Consider the following 19,168-nt stretch of genomic DNA (forward strand, 5'->3'; position numbering starts at 1 on the left):
TCCAAATTCCTTTTCTCCCAACTTCTTCAACTAATCACTATCCTTCTTTTTGGTGACATTCATCCTAACCCCGGACCCTCAGCCTATCAGTCTACCAACTCACCCTTCCCCCCACCTTCTCCCCCCCATAAAGCTCTTCTTTTTGCTACAGTGAACACCCAAAGTTTATGCAACAAGCTACCTAATTTCCATGCCTGGCTTCTCCACATCCACACTGACATTTTCTCTGTCTATGAAACATGACTAAAACCTCATATAAAAGACCCTGAAATCACTCATCCCAAATATAGCATCATAAGAAATGGCAGAATCCATAAGAAAGGTGGTGGAGTAGCTCTTCTTTTTTCTTCTTCACTATCAGTGACACCCTATACTAAGCCCGTACCCCAATTTGCTACTGCTGAGCTAACCCTGGCACTCCTAAAGATAAATAACCACAAATACATATGCATAGCTGCTATATATAACCTGCCCGGTGACAATATCCCTATTCTAGAGGAAATCCTCTCCTGGTTGTCATCTAACATAAGCAATGAAACTATAATCCTAGACAACGTTAATATTAATTGGGCTACTATACAATCTCCCACAACCTCCCAGAATTTAAACATATGTAATTTCACCCAACTAATCAACTCACCTACTAGACCCTCTAAGAACAGCTCTTCCAGTAGCACACTGGACTGGATACTAGTTTCTCACCCCCACATTCTCTCTGATAGTGGTACTCTACCCGACTCTCTTAGTGATCATCTCCCCGCCTTCACTCATCATTCACCCTCTTCCCTTCATCTATGTCATAACTACATCTCTACTCGCTCTCTGAAAAATTCCCACCCTCAAATATTCTCTGACTCTCTAAAACACATAAACTGGAACCCTCTAAAAACCCTCCCTCTGGATAATGTTGTTAGTTACTTCAATACAGCATTCAGTAACCTGTTAAATAGCTTTGCTCCCCCTAGAACTAAAAGAGTTAAATGTAATACTGTTCCTTTGATAACCAAAGAAACTAACCTTCATGCATCTCCGAGATAAATCATGGAAACAGTACCATAAATATAAACATCCCACCTCCCTGATCAAATATAAGCAACTTTGTAATATAGTTAAACAACACATTGCCGCTGACCAGAAATCCTACTACTCCAAACTTCAAAACAACCATAAAACAAACCCCAAAAAGTTCTGGAATAGTATCTCTACCCTCCTCAATCATGGTAAAAAAGACAATCCCTGCACAGATGCTAACACCTCTGATCTTTCCCTGGCTACCCAATCTAACTCCTTCTTCATAGACTCAATACCCAAACTCACCACATTTTTTCCAAACAATGTACTGGCTTTGACTCCACCTATCACCCCCAACTCATCCTCCTCAAGCACCAAAACTTCTCAGCTCCCCCTTTTTATTATCAAACCTATTCCTAGCTCCACCATAAGAAAACTCCTACAAAAATTGAAACCATGCTCAAATGCCCCTGATGACCTTCCATCTAACTTCCTTAAGCTAGCTGCCGATGGCATAGCCTTTCACATCTCCATCCTAATAAACCAGACAATTCAAGAATCATATGTACCTCCACTCTGGAAAAAAGCCTTTATTACTCCCCTTCACAAAGGGGGCAACAACTCTGACATCTATAATTTACGGCCAATTGCCATCTTATCCCCTATCTCTAAAATTCTTGAAAAATGTATTCACCTACAACTCCTACCCTTCCTCATAGACAATCATCTGCTAACCTCCACACAACATGGATTTAGACCTGGACACTGCACCACTACTGCTCTCCTCCCCTTCCTCAAAACAGTCAATAATGAATGCAACTCTGGCAACACTGTATCTACACTCCTTCTAGACGTATCTAAGGCTTTTGATACTGTTTCTCACAATCTCCTCTTGTCCATATTTTCTCATCTCAATCTATCCACCGCCTCTATCAACTGGTTCTCCAGTTACCTCTCTGATAGGCAACAAGCCATCAGCTGGGAAAAACTACACATCCTCCTTCCTTAATAATCTGACAGGTGTGCCACGGGGTTCTAAATTAAGTCCTTTACTATTTAATATATTCATAAATGACTTTCATCAGTGTATCCCGAATGCTAAACTTGTCCAATACACAGATGAATTTACGATCATCGGCTCTGCTGAATCCTTCCCCAAACTCATGAAATTAACTCAAGAAGCCTTCCCTTTTACTGACACTGGATGCTAAATAATCATCTAGCACTGCATTTAAATTCAAAATCATGATATTTACCCCTTCTAAATGTACCAAAATAGACAAGAACTCTCTCCATAACTAGCCAAAACAAGACCTCTATCGAAAAAGTCCCCCATACAAAGCTTCTAGGTGTCCTTATTGACGAACCATGAAAATTTGATGTTCATCTACAAACTAATATTAAGAAAACCCACCAAAAACTAGGTATGCTTTACCACCACAATTGTTATCTTACTCCCTCAATCAAGCATATCCTCTCAAGCACCTACCTCATTCCCTCCCTCTTGTATGGTGCTCCCCTCCTTACTAATCTTCAATTCTCCCTAAAGACAAAATTATCTTCCTGCTACATCAAAATTTCAAAGTTTGCTATCGGATCCGAATCCTCCTCTCACCACTGTGACACCCTCCACAAATTAAGCTGGCTAGAGCTACCTCACTATCTCTCCTACATCCAACTAACTAATGCACATAAACTCATCTTCAAACCCTTTCTCTGCCCCTCCCTCTCCTCCACTCTCAAAATGCATCAGCCTGATAGACTACTCAGGTCCAACAATCAGAACCTGATCAAAGTGCACAAACCTGCACGCACTCCAGGCAGACTTCTATTATCCTTCTCCCTAGCACACCTATGGAATTCCCTTCCACCACATATCTGTACCACCAACAACCACTTCACCTTTAAGACCTTGCTCCATTCCCACTTCTCTTCTCACTGGGAATGCTCCTGCTCTCACCCCACATGACTTTCCTCTACTTCACCTCTATTTCCCTAGCCTCCTTTCTCTCAACTCAGTTCTAATACTCCATCTCCACTATTCGTATCTACCTTAATCTTTTCTATGTTATTCTCTCCTTATTATTTCTTACATACTCATACACTTGTAAGACTTGTAACCCTGTATGCCTTGTTTCTCTAAAATTCTTAAATATTGTTTGAGTGGCACTGACCTCTACTGTTGTATACCATGTGTAATCAACCAGTTATTGTTGATACTGCCTTTGGAAGCTCTGACAGGGCATGTTACACTATGATTTTGTTTTTTATATATGTTTGTTTTAACCTTCATTGCGTAACAACTTCTGTGTATATGTTCATTTTCAGTTGTATAACTCTATAATAAGCTTTTCTCTCCAGGCCTCCATTGAAAATGGACTCTTTTCGGCCCAGTGAACATTCCCAGTAAACAGACTGTAAATAAATAAAATAAATAAAATGCACTTCCTGTTACTATACTATTTCTGTTACACATGCATAGCTATATTACTGTACAATGTACACAATGAGACATATAGCACTGCATGTCTGATTAAACAATTGGCAGGTTACAGATAGCACAAAAACAACTATGAGTAAGTACCTTATTATGACAATGTTGTGGGTAAAAAAATTATGAAATGATTCAGGGAAAAATGGGTTGCATTATAGAAGCAGGATGATTTAGTAATTAGCTTTTATTACCTGTTGCACACCGATGCATACACAAGAACAATATGAACGTGTGTGTGTGTGTGTGTGTGTGTGTGTGTGTGTGTGTGTGTGTGTGTGTGTGTGTGTGTGTGCACGTATGTGTGTGTGTGTGTGTGTGTGTGTGTGTGTGTGTGTGTGTGTGTGTGTGTGTGTGTGTGTGTGTGTGTGTGTGTGTGTGTGTGTGCGTCTTTATGCATGTCCTCCTTTCTTTTTTCTATACATGTAAAACACATTTCTGTTTTATATTTGACTAATTATTTATCTCTTTTGATAATTTTAATGGATCACAGGATTGTGTTATTCAGTGTCTATGCCTGCGCCTTAATGCAGAGACTTTGTGAAGGGTCATCATATTTTCCTTTTTCTAATCTGATACTAAAAACAAATTAATCTTACAGCATTTCTTTGGAGCAGTTCTTATGAGATACAATTATCTGAATTACTTTGTATGCCATCCTTTACACGACATTGTTTCCATTGTCATGCCTTTCAAGGTACACTATATAACCTTTCACTTGTAACCCTAGGGTGAAAAAGACACCTGCATTTCTCTGTGCATCCCATGTGACTTTGTCATTTATAAAATGTGAAAGAAAATCCCTGCAATTTTGCATCTGAAGCTTGTATCTAACAACTACACTATTATATAGTGACAAAATGTGTTCCCTTTCAAAGACCAGAGACACAAATGTATTGTATTTACATCTAGACTCAACTCCTTAAGTCCTTAGGTGCACCAAAAAAGTCACTACTATTTTAAAAAGCTCCTCCTGCATCATAAATAACTAAGAGATTAAGTATACAAGTAAAAACCTAGACTTAAAGCAGCTTTTTTTGCAGTTATTACAGATCCATTTCTGTTCCTAGCAGTTTAAAACTGATATCGCTACACTGTGCCTAGTCTAAAACACAAGTAAAATTTATGCTGTATTTGATGTGCACACATGGAAGTGTGTGTTTATTTCCATGCACACACCAGAGCTAGTCCAAAGACATCTTTATTTGCTTTTTACTGCTGTCTTGTATTTGTGTAACAAGGTTATGTTGTGAATCTTGTATTTATGTAACATGCTTATCATGTTGCTGGCTTGTATTTTGTGTCACTCTGCTATCAGAAAAATGAAAAGCTGTTTTTGTGGCACTTATTTGCATAATACAGTGAAAGGTAAAGCTACAGCTAAAATACCTGCAGGTAAAAATCCTCCGTAAAGATGCAGATTGACATTTTACTTTGATGAAAGCTGATTATAGAACAGCCATTTTTAAAGAGTGAGCAAAGGATACATAAGGCAAAAGGCATCAACAAATGCTTAATGCTCATCCCAAATTACAAGGTCCAAATCACATTTTCTGATTTTATAGCCATTTGGGTCTACTTCAGAGACAGAGTTTCCACTCTCTACATTATACATCATAAAAAGCTATGATTTTAATGTTTCCCTTAAGAACTGTCAGTTTCATTCATGTAAGATTAATCACACTGAAGCATTGCAAAGATTTGTATTGTTTCACCTCTATTAGGTTATATGAGGCTAAAAGATAATTTCTCACTGTAACAAAAGGAGATACTACCAGCCCAGCTATCTGGAATTTTGTAAATAATTATGTCATTTGTGAATATTAATATGATTTATATAGAAATGTAACAAAGGGAGATACTGCCAGCCCAGCTATCTGTAATTTTGTAAGTGGTTATGTGTCATTTGTGAATATCAACATGATTTATATGCCTGTGTAACAAATGTACTGAAACTGTATGTCATATTCTATAAACATGTGCTGAAGAGATATTTTTATACGCTATTGTAACTATTTAACAGTGGAGAGTGAAACACAGGAGATTAACGTGCAAAACCTCAGAATAATGGTTGAAATTAAGTTACTTTATAGCTGGACCATAAACAAAAGATGTTATCTTTCAGTTTCAGTGCAGTAGCAGACATAATGGCTAGAACTATAAGTTTTTTGTATTGTCTTTACATGTGGAGGAATGTAAATTATTTTATAACTTCCACCATTTGCCTTAGATGTAAGAGAAGTCCTTGTTTATGTGTTTTCACAGGGAGATGTTAAATGCTGACAGTTTCTAGCAATCAGGGTTTAGGTAGGAACTGATAGTCAGATGACAAGAAGTGATGTCATGCTGCAAGCTACCCCAACAGTAACATTTGAAATATTAATTTAAGAACTCCCTGAGAGAGAAACAGGACATTTTGTATTTTGTCTTTGACCTGGCAGCATCAGCTAGGAAATCCCACTCACCATATCTGCCTTGGTTACTCTGTAAGTAAGTCAATTACGATACAGTAATTTATTTTAAATCCAGTAACAAACATAGTAAAGATTAGTTTAGATGTTTTCTGTATTTATTTGAGACTGTCCTGCAATGTCGTTTTAAATATTTTCTTTGATGTTGAACGCTGAAATCACTGTGAATACATATTTAGTATTGTCTTGTTCTTTTATTATTTACAATTAAATCTGTTTAAACCTTTCAGTTGTGGCAAGTCTGTCTAGAGATATTTAAGCTCTTAGAGTACTTGCATATCTATTTGGTGACACTGTGCAGGCCAGTCCTAATAGCCTTGCTCTTGGTCAAACTACCCTTTGGATTAATAGTAACATTACACAGTAAGATTGGACATCGTTTGCTAAAGCCTTAAAGTAGCTGATAAGGAGTGGCTGGTGGCAGTCTGAACTACCTTATAGTCTGGACAAAAGAGGGCATAGCTAGTAAACCTGTGCCAGCCTTTTCCAGGTGTGTGTGTGTGTGTGTCTCTGTGTATAAATCAAATCTCAAAGGGTGTGTGTCAGCTACTTGGCCAGGGACAAGAAGCACTGGTTGGACAGAGAGGATGCTGGAGGTCTTGTCTTGGAAACTCATCTGAGATCTCAACTCCAGAGCTGTGCCAGTGGGGAGTCTTATTGGGGATCTGGAGAAAGAGGGTGAAACCAGGCCCAGACTGACTCTGGTCTCTGTGTGCTGTTAAGGGAAATTGCACTTTACCGTGTGTGTACTTGTCAGTCTCCCTGTGTGTACATCCCCCACTGTTGTCAGTGGTGATGATTGAGGCTCCTTGATTACTGGGCCAGTGGTGGGGCATCACACTCATAGTGCACTAAAAGAAAAAGAAAAGTTGACTTCACTAAACTGCATTTCGTCACAGTATCACTAACAGCTTACCTTGTATCATTCTCCCTGCTGGTAAATCTTTGTCTGGTGGGGAAATCTTTGTCCATGTATAATCTGGGTGAGGTCGTCCAACTGCAGAACTGCAAGACATACTTACATTATTGCCAACATGCAGCTTTCCTTTTGCCATCTTACAGACAGGGACAGAGGGAGGCTCTTAAAAGATGAAAGAACACAATTATATAATTAGTTTGTCTTGTCTAATACTTCACATATTTAAGATAATTTCTCATTACAGTAAGAAACAATGATTATACTGGATTGGAAATCTATTCTGCAAAATGTTTGATACTATTAATTATTAGCATATATAAAAAAGATGTGCTCTTCAGCCTAATCATGGTGTGTTTTCTTGATTAATAAAATGTATACTGAAGAAAAGAGAACATAGTCAAGTTCAAAATAAATATAACTTGCAAAAAAATAAATAAATAAAAAGCAGCTACTAGATGGCCATGATGACATGAAACATGCCTCAGTGCATTGGTTCCACTGAAAGTACATAGAAAATTTTGTGACACGTCACAGATATATTTTCATTACAAAATGTTTATGTGTTACCAAAAGATCATGAGACCAGCATTTGCAATGTTTCTTCCCACATCTATATTGTTTAGCATTGTTGTCAGCGCATAATTACTTAAAGGTTCATATGTTAATTGGTTACAATGCCATAGGTAAAGGCTCGTATGTGAATTTGTTACCATGCCATAGGTAAAAGTTTGTATATGAATTGGTTACCATGACATAGGTAAAGGTTCACATGTGTATTGGTTACTATGCCATAGGTAAGGGTTCATATGTGAACTGGTTACCATGCCATAGGTAAAGGCACACCTCTCAACCTCTTAGTGAAAGAAATTTTGAACAAAGCCTAAAATAATGGGGGGACAAAAGCCCAAAATAGGGACATATTTTAAATATCAGGTGGGAGGTTGGTATAATGGTTAAGGTGTTTACTTTACACACACAGGGTGTAGGGTTTGATTCTGACATGGGGTAATTGGCTAGGTTTAGAATGGCTCTCAAGAGTAGTTAGCCTAGAAGTAATCTGTGAATCTATGAACCTATTGCTCTTACAAACTTAGAAAGTTGCTAGAATAACTGGATTTGTGTTAGCATGTATTTTCTGAAAGATATAAAGTCTGAAACTCAAATGTATGTCATTATTGAGTGACGTCAATCCTCAGTGATTTGCCAGAAAAACTTACATTTTATGAGGAACACACTAAAAATATGAGCTAGAAATCTGGACATTCTGCAAAAATCTGGACAGTTGAGAGGTATGGGTAAAGGTTTGTATCTGAATTGGTAACCATGCCATAGGGAAAGGTTTGCATGTGAATTAGTTACTATGCCATAGGTAAGGGTTCATATGTGAATTGGTTACCATACACAATACCTCTTATTAACTATAACATTCTGTTTATATTTAGAATATGTCTTATTAACTATAACGTTCTGTTTGTATTCATAATGTGTCTTACAACTATAACATTCTGTTTGTATTCATAATACTTCTTATAAATTATGACATTCTGTTTGTATTCATAATACATTTTCTTAACTATAACATTCTGTTTGTATTCATAATACTTCTTAACCATAACATTCTGTTTGTATTCATAATACATCTTATTGAATATAATTTTCTCTTTGAATTCATGATATGTCTTATCAACTATAACATTCTGTGTATATTCATAATCTGTCTTATTAACTATAACATTCTGTTTGTATTCATAATATGTCTTATTAACTATAACATTCTGTTTGTATCCATAATGTATTCTTAACTATAACATTCTGTTTGTAGTCATAATACGTCTTATTAACTATAAAATTCTGTTTGCATTCATAATAAATCTTATTAACTATAGCATTCTGCTTGTATTCGTAATATGTCTTATTAACTATAACATTCTGTTTGTATTCAGAATACTTCTTATCAACTATAACATTCTGTTTGCATTCATAGTACTTCTTAACTGTAACATTCGGTTTGTATTCATAATACGTCTTATTAGTTATAACATTCTGTTTGTATTCATAATACGTCTTATTAACTATAACATTCTGTTTGTATTCGTATTACATTTTATTAATTATAACATTCTGTTTGTATTTATAATACGTCTTACTAACTATAACATTCTGCTTGCATTCATAATACTTCTTAACTTGCCTATCTACTGTCATTTATACTTGTCTGGACTGAGACAGAAATATGCCCATTTGGATCAGTGCTGTATCCCACTTACCAAACTGAACAAATAGATAAATAAAGATAAAGTAGATAAAGGCAATTCATATGCATGTTCAGAAATGAAATGGAAAGATGCATTTAAAAATGGAAAAATTTGGAATATAACTATGGTGACACCAAAACAGGTTCATATTGATCCACTGACAGTGCTATCAGCGAGTGTTGTCAGATAGAAGGCAAAAGAATGAAATGAGTTTCACCAGTAGCAGATATTTATTTTTTCTCTACTGTTGAGTGACCTCGGAACAGATATATTTTAGATGCGGGAAGGTGTAGTTTGCCTTGCCTCTCCCTGCAAAAGTTCTTTCTTCTGAGGTTTGGTGAAACTTATTTTGCCTTTTTTGGTCAGATAGCACTCAGTGATAATGCTGTTGATGGATTAACATTTATCCAAGTAAATTTATATCACGGAGTTTGGAAGGGTCACTTCCTGAGAAGGAGCTAATGTTTAGGAAGAAAAGGAAAAGGTTTAAAATGATTGTTCCATAGCTGGATTTTTAAAGAGTTTAACAAAATGAACAAAAGATTTCTTAAAGGGTGACATGGGACACAAAACAGAATTTAAAAGGCTGTGTTCTGTTAAAGTTTATAATGCAGAAATGATAGTGGGTCATGTATTTCTGACATGATAGAATTAAAGGATTTGGGGAATGCTAATTAAGAAAAGTAATGTGGTAAAGTAAAATTCATTAATGAGGATATTAACAAAAGTATATACAAGAAAAACCACTATAAAAAATTGGGAGTGAATAACAATTGGGTTTTGCATAACACAGTTCTATGAGTGATATGAGAATTTTTGGGGAATGCTGTTGGGAAGTATTTATAATAAAGTATGGGACGATATGGAAATTACAAAAAGATATAGAATACGTAATATATGTAGACAGGTTTGAATGAATGCTTTCTTGTTGAGATATATGCTGTACTGCATAATTTATTGTGTAATTCCTCTCTATGTTTTAATGTGACTTTTTATTTTACATTATTTGTTTTGATGATATCATTCTTGATTAAAATAAAGTCACCTTGTTTCTACCTGTTTAGCATAATGTGGTCAGTTACTTCATATATGCTACCAGCAGTTCAGGCAGGTAGGACTTTGGTTATAATCTCATCCAAAGTATGGTACCTCAGGAGTACCACACCCCCCTCCATTCTGTACTACAGTTTCAGGTCTGAAAACTTAACTCAAACATGGGATGTGGGAATAGAACCCACAGTCCTTCATCGTTTCATGCTGAACCATTTAATAGCAAAAGCTATCCTTGGAACTTGCAGTCTACACTGTGTATCCTGTGCGGCCTTAGCTAATGCAAGAGATTCAAAGGTAAGCATACCTTTCAATTTCTTTGCTCAAGAACTGGGGACTAAACCAAAAACAAATGAGGGACAAATGCATAGAATCAGGGACCATTTTTGCATATTTTTGAAGGTATGATGGGAAGGGTGATAGGGAAAAGAGGGTTAAAAGGTAAAAAAAAGGGGCCCACATATAACCCAAAAACTTTACAGACAGAAGGCTCATGGGTGTGTACTGGGCTAATGGCCCCGGAGCTTTTACAAGCCTAGACCATAGAAGTGCCCTGGCATTGTGCCGCTCAATGTTAGTTCCCAGTGCTGCTATCATGTAGAGCCACTGGAGTGATCCCTAGGAGTGAACTTTCTATTTCCCATCCACTCATCAAGATTTCTCTTGAAGAGGGCCAATGTGGTGCTCTGCTTGACATGTATGGGAAGTCTATTCTGGAATATGGGCAGTCCCTGGGTTATGAACCTGTCCAGCCAGCATGTTCTGTTGATTGTGGTAATGAGGTTGAGGTCTCTGGAGTGTGTGGTGCAGAGGGATTGGGATTTCTTTAGATGTAGCATTTCTAATGCAGCTGGATCAGACATGGCTTTGTAAGTCAAGCAGATATTGTCTCTTAGTAGATGATATGAGACAGAGAATAGCTGGAGTTTTTTGAGTCTGTCCATGTAGGACATGTGCTTAAGGCCTAGGATCCTCTTTGTGAGGTACTTTTGTGGCCTTTCCAGCTGTTGCATGTGTCTAGTGAGGTACATACTAAATGGGGCATTATACTAATGATTGGCCCAATGAGGGAAGAGTAGAGAGAGATGATGACCTCTTTCTTCCTGAATGCAAAACCCTTGGTAGTGAGATGTGCCACATAGAAGGATTTTCTGACCACAGTGGCAATGTGGCGGTTGAAGGAAAGGTTGCTGTCAACCTATGTCTCCAGATCTCTTATAAAGCTTTCAGTGTTCAGTGGGCTCCCATCGATGTGGTAATTAGTGGGACATTATTTTTTCCCAATGGGATGATGACACCTTTTTTGGCATTAAGCTTAAGGCCATGGTTTCAACACCAGTCATTGGTCTCAGTGAGGCCTTTCTGTAGGATGTCTACATCACTTGGGGAGGTAATAATGGTTCCCAGCTTGCAGTCATCTGCAAACATGGTCAGCCAGAGTCTCTTCGTGTTGGCCTGGACTTCTGAGAAGTAGATGCCAAACAGGAGAGAGCCCATGACTGATCTCTGTGGAACTCCACTCATGACTGGTCAGCAGGCTGACTTGGAGTCCACTACTTTCACACTGTGGGTTCTATCTGTGAACCAATTTGCAACCCACCTAGTGATATAGAGGTTGATGCCTAGTTTGGTGAGTTTATCAATGTCTTGAGTGGGGAACGGTAGCAAAGCCCTTGACCAGATCAAGGTAGGCTGTATGAACTGCCTAGTCCTCATTCACAGCTCTGGTGACTGACTCAAAGAAGCCAACCAGGTTGATCAGGCATGATCTACCGTTCACAAAACCAAATTGCATGGGAACTAGAGTTTGGAAATTCCCTATATCCTTGTTAATTAGGTCCATGATGATGTGCTCCATAGCCTTGCATATCACACTTGTCAGGCTAATGGGTCTGTAGTCACTCCCCCTTTATGGAGAGGGATGACTGTAGCAATGCACCATTCGGTAGGGACAAAGCCTGAGGTGAGGCTGTGATTAAACAGGGCACACAGATGTGGTACCAGTTCACTTTTTAGTTCATGTAGAACACATCCAGGGATATTGTCAGGTCCCATGGAAGCTGTATTTCTGGTCTTGGACAATGCAGCTTTACCTGTACTGCAGTAATACTTGGGTGCCTGGCATTCCTCCAGTATTGTGATTGGTTCTTTGGGGGGGGGGGGTGAGAGGAGTAAAGTTGGCACTGAATCTGTTGGTAAGTATGTTGGCAATATATGTTGGCTCAGGAGAGAAGGTACCATTGTCAGTAACTCAGAGCAAACCTGGGTATTGCTGAGGAAATTCTTGATATAAATATCAAAGGCTTTCTGGTTGTTTTTAGTGTCTGCCGCAATTCTGCCTTCATAGCTGGCTTTAGAGGTTTTGATGAGGGATCTCAACATTTTGTTGAGGCTACTAAGGGAGTTTTTCCAGTCTTGGTACTTCACCTTTTTCTGCAACAGTTTCTTCCTTTTGTTGTAGAGTATATTAATAGCAGAGAACCACCAGATTGGCTTCCTTTTATTTTGGAGGAGAGCATCTTGGTTCTGTTGAGTATGGCTAGTTCCATGCATTTATGTATGTGTTCGTACAGTGCATCAGTGTATGATTTGACAGTCATGCATCTATTTTCCATTGACATGGGTGCTGTGAAGTTAGCCACCTATGTTTTTAGGAGCCCAAAGTCAGCCTTGGAGAAGTTTTTCATGGTGGTTAACTTTGTGGGGGGTGTGTGGGTGAGATGTGGATTTCCATGATGATTAGTTTGTGGTCGGATCTAACCAGGGAGAAATTGACTATTGGTGTAGAGCAACGGTTGCCTATGTTAGTAATAACCAGGTCAAGAATGTTGCTTCCTCTAGTGGGGGTAAGAATGAGCTGGTCCAGGGCATTGGAATTGATGAATTCCAGGAAGCATTGGGCCAGTGTATTGGTGCATGAGTAGTTTTCCCAGTTGATGGAGGGGTAGTTGAAGTCACCTAGGGTGAGAGTGCTAGGTTGGACCCTAATACTTTACAGGGTGCTTAGGAACATGGAGTGAGAGTCTTGGTACATGGTTAGGGACTTATATCAGGCTGAATCGCTGTCTTACCCAATGTTAATTGTACCTGAAGTATCTCAGATGCATTATGCTGGGATACAAGTCTAGAGGTGTGCATATCCTTTATTAATATAGAGACACCACTGCCTTTGGAGCTTTGGTCTATGTTTTGAGGCTGAAAGGTGTGGAATGAGTTATAGCCTGGTAGCTCAGGGGTGCTTTCTGCTGCTTTAAACCAGGTCTCCGTTACAGCACAAATGTCGATGTTCTCCATTTTGAGGAGTGCTTCGAGAAAGTGCATCTTGAGATTTAGACTTCTAGCATTGAGCAGCATGACCCTCAGATTGCATTTATTTATAGCTGTTATGATGGTAATTTAGTCTTTGGAACATCACCTAAAAAAGGCACTATAGGGGTGGCAAGAGCCTTAGCCAGTATCCAAAAACCCAGGGGTGACAGATGCAGGCCATCTCTGGCAAAGCATTGAGGCCTGTCAATCATGTCATCCCAAGCAGACAGATACTGGACCCCCTTAGAATGACACCAGAAACTTAGCCAATTGCTGAAGTCAATCATTTTATGCTTGTATTGTGGTATCATTCTGTGTGATGGTAGGATGCTGCTCAGGGCTAGGGTCATACCTGCCTGGGCCACATAATCCGAGAGCTCTTCCATGTCTCTTTTCCTGTAGTCCAGGGAGGCATCTCAGGTCATTCACACCCACATGGACAGTGACAGAGTCATACTTGTACTTGTTGTGGAGTGACCTGAGTGCGTGTGTTATGTGTTGGATTCTGGTACCTGATAGACAGCTGACTGTTACCTTCTACTTATTCAACCTAGTGAGTGGGACATCAGTGTGCCTCACTATTGAGTCACCTCGAGTGCTTTTCAGCCTTGGAGGTCTCTGCTGTTTGGGTAGATTTCTATTGAGAGCCTCCATGAAGGTGGGTGTGTGGTTTGTGTTTTTATGTGAGAGCTGTGATGGTGGGTGTTCTGAAGGGCTATGTGTTGCATGTGGTGTGGTGCAGGTGTTGACCTGATCCTCTTGACCAGCTATTCCAGTCTTGGCTTGAGAGTGCATGGCTTCCAATTTGGATATATAAGTGCATCTCTCACAAGTGTGAGTGTTGGGAAGTAATAGGAGAGGGTTGTCTGTGTACATGAGGCAGTTGCTATACTGCCTCAGAATGCCCAAGTTCACCAGGTTAATAGGAGAAAGCACAGGGAACTGACCTTTAGACATGCCAGGAGGGGATTATCATTATTACTAAATACTGGAGCTGTTTCCTTATATATTCCTTTTACAGGAAAATGTCACTTAAGGTGTCTGAGTCTGTACAGAGCACTGCCAAACACTTGAAGGGAAACTATACATAGACCCTGAAAATTTAAGGATGAAGCATTTATGCAGATATTCTGAAGTTAGGACGAAATGATGCAGTACTTACTGAAAAATAAAGAATTAGCTAATCAAGAATGATGAAAAGAGGGGAGTTGCATAAATGGCTACTACTAATGATGGCTTCAGCACTGTTTCTCTCTGTTGGGATACAATACTCCTTTGCTTCTTCTCCCACCAGAAGCAAAATGTTAGCACCAATCCCAAGAAGAGAAGCAGGCCACGGCCTGTTTGGTGATCCACAGTCTTGTCCCAGATGATGCAAGGGTCTGCAGGCTTGTAGCCTTTTTCCGGTAGATTCCTCAAATAGCAACCAGATCAATCAGGTACATTAAGCACAAAGACTCACTCTCCAACTGAAAGAGTCAAGAATCAATGCACTCTGCTCCTACTCTCACCAGGATCAGAATATAAGCAAAGATTCCAAGCTGTCACCTATAAAGCAGTTATTAAGCTTTCTGGTGACCAGCAGTCTCCAGGAAATACTGTAACTGCACTCCTTCTCTCACCAGGAGAAAACAGAAGCACTAATCCCAAGATGACTACTGAGAGGCAGAATGTGGGCTCTCCAATAATTGGTGGTCTTGCAATGGATGCTTAAAGGTAAGATGAAAAAAATGGTTTATCTTAAACACTTCAGTGTGCACTAGAGGAGTTAGATGTGAAAGTAGGTAACTTCATTTTATCTGTCTAAAAAGTTAAGTTTTAGTGGACAGTCACTATTTTTAAAACAGCAAGATAGACTGAAAGGGGGTGGTCACTTCTGTATTCTGGTACTATGGAATACAGTAGTACAGCTAATATATTTAAATAGTTGAAGGGGAATGATTTCACAAAATGATAATTTTGTGCTTACTCATACCAGCCAGTAAAAGCAGAGAGGAAATGAGATATATGGTCAAATTAACATAAGGGGCAGGCAACTAGAAAGACAGTGGTGTTTAGGAACACAACAGTAACTGTATGGGAGGCTGAGAAAAACTTCTGTCTGACTCACAAGAGACAGAGCTGTGGTCTCTTTTCAAGTTTTAATATGCAGTTAAAAGCAGAATGCAAGTAAAACACAGTGTAAAGAAAACAAATCACAGTATACAAAATAGAAAAAGGCGATAAAGTAATACAAAATACAACAAATAAAAAGCAAACTAACCTTTCCCTTACAGCAAACTGTAGCAGAGTCTGGGTGAGCCTTTCCAGTAAAGCTCTGAAATGTTTTATTTTAAATAGAAGTTTTAGTTCCTAGTTCCACCCCCTCAGTTCACAGATGATTAACCTTAACTGACCTGTTCAAACCTATGTGTGACTCCTTAATTGACCTGTTCTAATTTCTGTATAAATCACGAGAGACAGAGCTGTGGTGTCTTTTCAAGTTTTTGTATGCAGTTAAAAGCATAAAAGGATGAAGGTGCACACACCATTAGGAGGATACATGACCTAGACAGAGACACTGAGTGGAAAATGGTGATGGAAGAAGCTGACAATGTCCAAAGGGTGTGGACTGTGCCCCAACGGGACACAAGCAGACCTGGATGGGCATACCCTGATCTTACTGGGACAGTGCCCACCCTTTCTACAGTACCTAACAATCCACCACTATAGGAAATCTGCATATTTCTCCAGATCCTGTTTGTGAATGATACATGTCAACCAACACCAATATCAGCTCTGTCCACAAGAAAATGGAACATCAGCTGTTGGTCAGTTAGCTAGTGGTATATAATCCACTGAATACTGCTGCAACCCCCCCCCCCCCACCCACTATGTGTCATCCAACCAGCTCTGCAGTACTGGCACTTGTAGTCAGTAAGAACATCTTCAAGAATGTTACTGCTGCTGCTCCCAGCATCCCTGCTTGTTACATCTAGAAACTCCTGTTGTGCAGTTTGCTGTTTTAATGGAATATAATTTGCTGTGTGCCGAATGCGTCCTATGGCTATGGATCATAACCTGCTTTCAGAACCATTCATTTGCACACCATTACAGATTCATTAAACTGTGTTCTTTTATTTGCATGTAATTATATGGCCATTTGCATGCACCACTTCCCATGCTGTTTTCCTCACTGCTCCGTAGCTATAGCTAGCAATGTGAATTACAATGTTTGTGCATGGTACCTCCCATGCAAGCTAGGTATGAATGCCAGCTACTACTATTGTATTTATATTATAGTAACTGCATTCAACTCTTACATTCTCACATTCAACTGCAATTTGCTTACTATTCAACTCTATGTGTATAAAACATAATTTGCCATGTAACTCTTGAGTATGCACTCCCAGATTGGGTTGGAAAAAGGACAATTTATTTAAGTATTCTGGGTCTATATCATATGAGCGAATCACACAAATTGCAAACACTCATAACATCGAATGTACCGGACCTCAAAGTGCTTTTTCTGAGATTGCGGTACAGTAAAGAATTGAATATTTGCCCTTTCTTTACTGTAGTGCGATGTCGGAGTTGGAATATATATTTAACAGAGGGTGTGGGGGGGTGCAGTCCCCACAATAGGAAGCTCGAAGTCCGGTACGTCTGATATTATAAGCTTTCGCAATTTGTGCAATTCGCTCATATGATATAGACCCAAGTGTTCTATCCTGATTAACAAATTAAAGTAAATAAACAAAACACACAAACAAACAAAAATAAAGAAACAAACAAACATGTTGGTGACATAGTGAAGCAGCTCCATTTGCTAAGCATTGTTTGCATGTCTTACACATTTTCTTTGCTTTCCAAGCTTCTCTAAGCCAGGTCACCACTTGCTTCCTGAGAGTTTTTCTCAAAAAATACTCTACTGAAAACACACTTCATTAGATCTGCAATATCTGATAAATGGTGTGTATTACAAAAAATGTAAAATATGACATCTCTTTTGTAGACAATAGGATGTGCACTGGTGTTAGTATCAAATGTCTGACTGTCTGTATGTCTGTAGATCCTGATTTTAACAACATATTTATGAAAGTAAAGCTGCATTTTGTTTGGAAAAAATACCAGTGATTTAGTCAAATAAAGGGTTATATTTCTGGAAGTATGCAAGATAGATCTACGGTATCACTGAAGAAAATTGTTTTCCTCTTCAAGAGCTTTTCAGTAAAATATGACAGCTGATAGGATATTGTTGTTTTGTGATATTGCTGAATCTACACAAATTATGCATATAATAATTTCTCAATATTTCAATATAATATTAATCTATACAACAGTCTGGGTTAGATGGCCACTATCAATGGCAACATTGTGAGCCTAAATGTGTTGTATAGGATGGCAGAGTTTGTTTTGATTTACAGTTTATTTTTACCTCTGTTTTTCACTGTTGTTTGTAGGAATAAAGGGATAGCTTGTAGACATGAAGATTAACTTTGATTTATATTTTGTTGTTTTACCTCTAATTTTCACTGCTTGTTGATCGAACGGGATAGATTTTAGCCATGCAAACTGTAATCATCCCAAGAGACCCAGTCAGCTATAAATTCACATAGACTGCAGAGAGGGTAATCCAGAGCATATAATAAAACAATCCTGTCTTGGTTTGTGATTTTGTTACCTTTACTGTTATAAGGGTCAAAGTAGTGTAAAGGAAATCCAGTTATTGTGTGGACTGGCACAAATAGTACAGTAGGTCAGAGTGATGATTTTATTGTACTTAATTTAATATTTTGTTTTGTTTGTGTGATTCTTCTCATATAAGTTGACTTAGGTTCATAGGTTCATAGGTAGGTACTAGGCTATCAGCCCATGGGCCTACGTAAGCCTAGCCAGCAAGGTTCCATAGCTTATGTCACCCAAGAAAGTTATTTTCCTGTGCCACTGTCCAGCAGAGTCACAGAAGTGATCCCCGGGGTGTATTTCCTATTTCCCATCCACTCATCAAGATTTTTCTTGAAGAGTGCTAATGAAGAACTTTGCATGACATAGACAGGTAGCTTGTTCCAGAGTATAGGAAGTCTCTGGGACAGGAATCTATCCCTTCAGCATGTCCTGTTTATTGTGGTGACAAAGTTTAGGTCCCTAGAGCATGTAGCTCAGAGGGATTGGGATTTCTTTAGGTGTAGCATGTCCAACAGCTCTGGGTTTGACATAGCTTTATACGGTAGGCAGAGATCATCTCAGAGTAGGCGATATGCTACGGAGTAAAGCTGGAGTTTTTTGAGGCGGTCAGTGTAGGGCATTTGTTTGAGGCCAGTAATCCTCTTCGTGAGGTAATTCTGTGGCCTTTCCAGCTGCTACAGATGTATTGTGAGGTACATTCCAAAAGGGGCATTGTACTCTATAATGGGTCTAATGAGTGTCGAATAGAGGGGGAACAATGACCTCTTTTTTCCTGGATGAGAACCCTTTTATGATGAGGTGTGCCACGTAGAAGGACTTCCTGACTACTGTGGTGATGTGACTATCAAAAGGAGAGACTACTGTCCACCTGGGTCCCAAGGTCTTTTATCACACATTCAGTGTTAAGTAGATTGCTGCCTATGTGGTAGTTCATGGGTACAGAGTTTTTACCAAAGGGGTTGACACTGCAATTTTTGGCATTGAGCTTGAGGCC

At 38.9% G+C, this 19,168-nt stretch overlaps 1 protein-coding gene across 2 annotated transcripts in view; it reads right to left on the reverse strand.

Moving 5' to 3' along the window:
• VSIG2 (V-set and immunoglobulin domain containing 2) overlaps positions 1-19,168 on the reverse strand; it is an 879,569-nt gene that overhangs the window by 142,626 nt on the left and 717,775 nt on the right. For both annotated transcript variants that reach the window (XM_044081180.1, XM_044081181.1), the window contains exon 4: positions 6,890-7,054. In XM_044081180.1, the coding sequence (XP_043937115.1) occupies positions 6,890-7,054 (165 nt within the window). The remainder of the gene's footprint in view (positions 1-6,889; positions 7,055-19,168) is intronic.

The sequence above is a fragment of the Protopterus annectens genome, chromosome 8.part0 (assembly GCF_019279795.1).
Source record: "Protopterus annectens isolate FY-2018-M chromosome 8.part0, PAN1.0, whole genome shotgun sequence".
In the NCBI taxonomy this organism is placed as follows: Eukaryota; Metazoa; Chordata; order Ceratodontiformes; family Protopteridae; genus Protopterus; species Protopterus annectens.